Source organism: Sarcophilus harrisii, chromosome 4 (assembly GCF_902635505.1).
Source record: "Sarcophilus harrisii chromosome 4, mSarHar1.11, whole genome shotgun sequence".
In the NCBI taxonomy this organism is placed as follows: domain Eukaryota; kingdom Metazoa; phylum Chordata; class Mammalia; order Dasyuromorphia; family Dasyuridae; genus Sarcophilus; species Sarcophilus harrisii.
Genome location: NC_045429.1, coordinates 438,025,936 through 438,031,738, shown reverse-complemented (window position 1 = coordinate 438,031,738; position 5,803 = coordinate 438,025,936). Strand labels below are relative to the sequence as shown.

General features: G+C 48.8%; 1 protein-coding gene across 1 annotated transcript; it reads left to right on the top strand.

Moving 5' to 3' along the window:
* Positions 1 to 1,168: 1,168 nt before the first annotated feature.
* Positions 1,169 to 5,350, top strand: C4H17orf97 (chromosome 4 C17orf97 homolog). The gene is made up of 2 exons (XM_003770111.4): positions 1,169 to 1,489; positions 4,332 to 5,350. The coding sequence occupies exons 1-2, from the start codon at positions 1,258 to 1,260 to the stop codon at positions 4,814 to 4,816; spliced, it is 717 nt and encodes a 238-aa protein (XP_003770159.1). The 5' UTR covers positions 1,169 to 1,257; the 3' UTR covers positions 4,817 to 5,350.
* The last annotated feature ends 453 nt before the right edge of the window (positions 5,351 to 5,803 follow it).

Below are 5,803 nucleotides of genomic sequence, written 5' to 3'. Positions count from 1 at the left end.
AATCTGTGTCCTTCATGGACTGCAAATACATTTTTAAAAATAGCAACAAAGCTTTAAAAAGGCGGGGGAGGGGTATGATGGATAGAGGAAAAGTGCTCAAATCTGGAAAAACCCAAGTCACTTAAAGAACCAAACAGGCCCTGCTCTCAGACTGTCTTTCACTCCGGGAAACACCGGCACACACAGAGCAGCATACGCTTGTGTCTCATTAACAGCACGAGGCAGGTGACCGGGTGGGGCTGGAGAGCCAAGGACGGGTTTCTTCTGAGTGGCAGCTCTTGAAGATGATGCTTGAAGAAAGCTAGAGACTCTCGCTCTCTCTCTGTGTCTCTCTCGTTTTTCTTGAAGGTTTTTTGTGGCGTTTTGAGGGGGGGCGGGGGGAGAGCGATAGTTTCTTTCACAACATGAGACCCGGCTCAGGCGCGGAGCACGCTGGGACTGCAGGGAGGGGAGGCGGCCCCGGCAATAGATGACTCTGGCAGAAAGCTAGAGAGGCAGACTGGAGCCAGGCTGCAGGGAGCGCGGCGTCGGGAAGCCGAGCTCAAATCCGCCTCACGTACCTGCCAACTTTCAGTGTTTTATAAAGAGTAGCTATTATTTTGTTTAAAAGCCGAAGGGACGCGTTTTTATTTATCTCAGAAACGGAGGGGCCCGCGGAGCCTCCCAGTCAGCTCCATCCTTTGCGGGTAACACCTGGGCAGGTGCGGCGCAGGGAGGAGCGAAGGGGGGGCGGGAGCGAGGGAAACCAGCCAATCAGGACCCAGGGCTCCAGAGAGACGTGATTTTCACGGAGAAGCTTGAAGGACCCAGGATTGCGCTTCTTCTGGCTTTGAATCCCTGTTAGGCTGCTCACCGGGGAGCTTATGGGGGGGAAGGGGAAGGGACCAGTCACGTGACCACCCCTCCAGCCTCCATTTCCTCATCTATAAAAGTGAAAAGTTTGGACTAGATGCGCCAAGAGGGACCTCCAGCTCTAGGGTCAAAGTTCTTAAGTCACCTTTGACCGAGCCAGCCTCCGTTCGCGGACGCGCATGCGCACACGCGTCCGAGGAAGGCTCGGAGGCGGGCGGGAGGGCTAAGGTGGCGGCGTCACTACGGGCGAAGGGGGTGTGGCCTAGTCGTCGCCACGGAGACGCGTGGGGACGGCTACGGGCGACTAGGGCGAAGGCTATAGAGGCGGCAGTGGTGGCGGCGGCAGCGAGGTTAAGCCGAGTCTGGCTGGAGCCCGCTCGGGCTCCGGCGGTCGGGGCCGGCGGGATGAACGTCCGAGGCGGACGCGGGGCCCCGGGAGCCGGCGAGGAGGGCGGCGACGACGACGATGAAGAGGACGACGAGGAGCGAGAGGGCGTCACCCAGATCTTCCCGATATCCCGACTGCCGCCCATCTCCGGCTACGTGCCCGAGGCCGGCCGGAGGAAGGTGAAAAAGAAGAAAAAGAAAAAGAAGTCGCAGGCCAGCGGGCTGAGCAAGGCCTCCGGCAAAGGCGACGGTAAGCGAGGCGGAGCCGGCAGGCGAGGGGGCGGGACCGAAGGGGGGGATTGGCGAGGAGAGGGAGGCCGGCGCTAGGGATTGGAGAGGGGGCGGGTCCCGGAGGGAAGGAGGTGGGGCCTATAGGGGGTTGGGTCAAAGAGGAGACGTCATAAGGAATTGGATAGAGTGATGAAGAGGTTTTCGAAGGGGCGGGGCCAAGTCAGGGGGCGGGGCCGACAAAGGAAACTGTCAAGGGAGCGGGACCATCAGGAGCGGGGTGCACCGGGTATCACAGGGACCTGGGGACCCCCCTTTTTTAACAAATAAGAAAACTGAGCCTCAGAGAGACCTCCCCAAGGTCTTTCAGGTAGTAAGAGGCAAAAAGAGGAGTTGAACCTTCAGGAAAGAGATAAGGGGGATGGTAAAAAAAAAAGGGGGGGATGGGATGGGTTACCCCAACATACTGAGCCCTTCAAAACATGCACCCATTCCTTCGTTCGTATACACACCCCTGCAGGCCACAACCAGACCCAGACCTCTCCAGCCCACTCCAAATATCCCCCAAATACACCCCCACACACATACACGGACACATTGTATACACAATATGCAGACTGAGCTAAGAGTCGGGAAGACAGGTTCCAATTTTGCCTGGGACACTCACTAACGGTGCCTCCCTAAATGAGCAAGTCATGTAGTGCCTCAGTGTGCTCATCTGTAAAATGGTCTTTTCCAGCTCTAATCTAATTACAAAATCTCAGAAGTTGTAATAGGTCGTACTCCCTCAATAATATTTCCCCCAGGTAATCATCCAGGCTTTGAAGATCTCCAGCCTCAGTCAACCAACGAACATGGCTGCAATCCCGGTCGTTTGGCGTTGCTCTCATTGTTAGGAAATTGGTCTTTTATTTGTTTGTTTGTGCCCCGATCCACGCTAAATTTGCACTGTGGGTATTCATTCCCATCGCTCCTACTTTTATTAGGAGGCTAAGCAGTACAAGCCAAGTCCCTCCTTAAAAATCACTGAACGGCCAGCTCTGTTAAATACTTGAACACACCAAGATACACCAAAAAGTCACATCCAAACATATATACATTGTACTAAAACACATACGCACTTCCCAAATATACCAGTCGCCTCTAAAATAGAGCTATCAGTAAATATCCTGCCCATGATACCAGACACCACCTCCCCGCTCACGCATACAATCTCAAACACATACAGATACTCGGTCCCTAAACATACAGATAGCATACATAGTCATATATATATAAATATAATACCTATATATACATATATATGTGGATATAGATATACACCCCCCCACACACACAAGGCATCCCCAAACACATGCATCTAAATCCACAGCCACCTTCCCACACATCCTTCCTTGCCCAGATTTGGCAATCTCTGTGTATCTGCAGATACGCTCATTCCTTTTCTGCCATAGCTAGCTCCCCACAAAGCAGACACATACACATATTCCCACGCACAGCGCCGCCACCACGTCTGCTCATATCCAGACAGTCCTCAAAACATACCCTTCACACACAGGTTACTCTCAAGTACATATACATAGTAGAAATACTCTATTCCCACATAGATATAAGTATACACACACAAGTATATATACAAACATCTCCCCAAACACACACACACACACACACACACACACACACTCTCTCTCTCTCTCTCTCTCTCTCTCTCTCTCTCTCTCTCTCTCTCTCCCACTCATCACCAAAATAGATCCTACTGAGAGGTGACATTTCTCTGCAGAGCTGCCATCATAAAAACATATTTTTTTTGAAAACTCAGTGATACAAAGAGCTCTTTTTCATTTAAAAATAAAACTCAGTGGTTGTCTTTGAGTTGTTCCCAGGAAACTTGGGATAAATATAAAGCGGAAGTTACTTTGATGCTTTACGCAGTTGGCTCCGGGTTGGTGCTGCTGAGTTGCGGTGCTCACCCCTATTCCCTGCCCAGCTCCAGAATTTATAAAATGGCATTACCAAGACACTAAATTTTAGCTCTTGAAGTCTCCTTACAGAGGGATTCAAAGAGATATCCAAACTGGCTATGTACACACAAGCACAAGGAGAGGTGGGTCCAGTAGGACCAGCCCCTTCCCACTTGGCATATATAGGCTACATTTCAAGGTGGAGTAGCAGCAGGATCAAAATGACTTCTTCAGGCAATCAGTGAAGCCATGTGGTGACATTGACCATCTCTTTTTCCCTCTTAGCTTAAAGTTTCTTTAAACATTGACCTAAGAATGATTCATGGGGAGGTGAGAGCATAGGGAGGATGGTACAAGATGGTTTTCCAAAAGCGGGGGATTGGAGAATCTTTGGCCACAACACTGAAGAAAGAGATCCTCCACGTTTCTGGATCCTAGAAAAGGATCAGTTGATGAAAATGCATACGGTTTATGTTATTTTTAAAATATATTACATAGTCTTGAAGTTACATTAATTTTTTTCTAGTCCAATATTACAAAGACTTCCCAGCTTGCCATAGTTCTAGTACTTTAGGTGAAGTTGGGAGTTAGGGTTGTTCTGATATCTCTCCATCATAAATGGTATACAAGAGGAAGTGCACACATTCTTCCCTATTCCCAACACAGATCCTGGCAATGGCAGCACACAATTTCGATAGAGCTTTAGTCATGGGAAGATGGTCGTGCTGGAAGGTTTTTCATTGAATGTTAAGCTGCCCAAGAAATCCTCGTGGAGGATGGGCATTTGGTTGGCTAGTTTAGCTTCATTAACTCTTCACTTAATTCACTTAATCTCTGGCTAACTGCTCATCGAGATCGGCAGAGCAAAGACTCAGCCTCCCTTTTCCTCTTATGACCTTTTAGGTTCCAGCAAAGATCTTGGCTCCAAACTAGAGTCTATGAAAGAGCTTAAAAAAGAGAAAGAGGAAAATAAGCATCTCTCTTACTCCTCCTCTGGGAACACTGCTGCCTTTTCTTCAGCCGAAGTAGAAGAGAACCTTTCCACCAAGATCAATGAGAGTCTCCGTTGGGAAGGTGTCCTTGCAGACCCGGTAGCAGAGGAAGAACGAATCCGCATCTATAAACTCAATAGAAGAAAACGTTATCGACTCTCGGCTCTGGAAGGATTCTGCCAGACTTCGAGCGTCCCGGAAGGGACAAATGAGAAGGCCTTGGTCCTTCCAGACTCAGAGAGCCACACAAACAGCAAACAGCAAGCGGGGAAGGTTGATTGTCTCAATTATTTCCTTGATGGAAACACATCTTCAAAGATCCTCCTCTCTCCAGAATTAGCAACAACTAGTGTGTCTGAGCAGAAACTTTCTTCTGCTTTGGCGAATCCATCCTGATCCCAGGCGTGTGCGTGTGCGTGTGTGTGTGTGCATGTGTGTGTGTGTTGTGTACGTGTGTGTATGTGTGTGTATGATATGTGTTGGGGGGGGAGTGTATGTGCTAAAATGAAATAATGGAAATCAGGCCATTCCTGAAGAGGACAGATACTTTGTTTTGATATTGAGATCAACAAAATGTTCTAACATTCTGAAATAAAACCACCTCTCTATAAAAAACAAACCAACCTCAAACCCCAAAATGGAAGGATTTCATTAAGTCAGTCTTTGCTTTCCCTCAGCGCAGCCCAGCCCACGTGATTCCCTGTTGCTCACTCTGGTCTCTCAAGAGTCCCGGGAGGGTGTGGATGACCTAATAAAGCCTCCATCCTGTCTGCTGTAACCTGCTTCTCTGGAGGCCTGTGCTGCATATTGGGAACAAACTGAGCTGGGGTGCAAGTCCTGCTGCCAGTGTCAGCCTTTGGGCCTCCGTTTCCACCCATTCCAATTCTATGGTCTTACATGGAATTGGAGGAAAGAAGGGACTCACCATTTATATCGTGCCTACTATGTGCTAGACACTGTGTGCTAAGTGCTTTAACAGTTTGATCTGCTAGTTATAAATAGTGGCTGATCTCAGGACCCCTGGGAGGGAGGGGCTGATAATATGCTCATTTTACAATGAGGAAGGGGAGGCAAACAAAGGTAAAGGGACTTACCCATGGTCACATGGTTAGTAAGTATATGGGGCTAGATCTGAACTCTTCCTGACTCCATGCCTGGAGTTCTGTCCACTTGGCCATGGGTTGCCTCACTGTGAGTTCTCTCTCAAATCCCATGCAAGGGTATTTATTTACCTTAAACGTTCTTTGAAAAAAATACTTAAAAAAAGAGTACTTAAAAGCACAGTAAAAAATACCAAAAAGACCTCAGCAGCAGCAGCGGTATAACATTTAGAGAGCATTCTAGTATTTTCAGGGGCAAGCTAAACGGTGCAGTGGATCAAGC

Excerpts from the sequence above, each read along its gene's own strand:
- C4H17orf97 (XM_003770111.4), top strand. The coding sequence starts at position 1,258 with ATGAACGTCCGAGGCGGACGCGGGGCCCCGGGAGCCGGCGAGGAGGGC. Across the intron at positions 1,490-4,331 it reads GGCCTCCGGCAAAGGCGACG|GTTCCAGCAAAGATCTTGGC; the intron begins GTAAGCGAGGCG and ends ATGACCTTTTAG.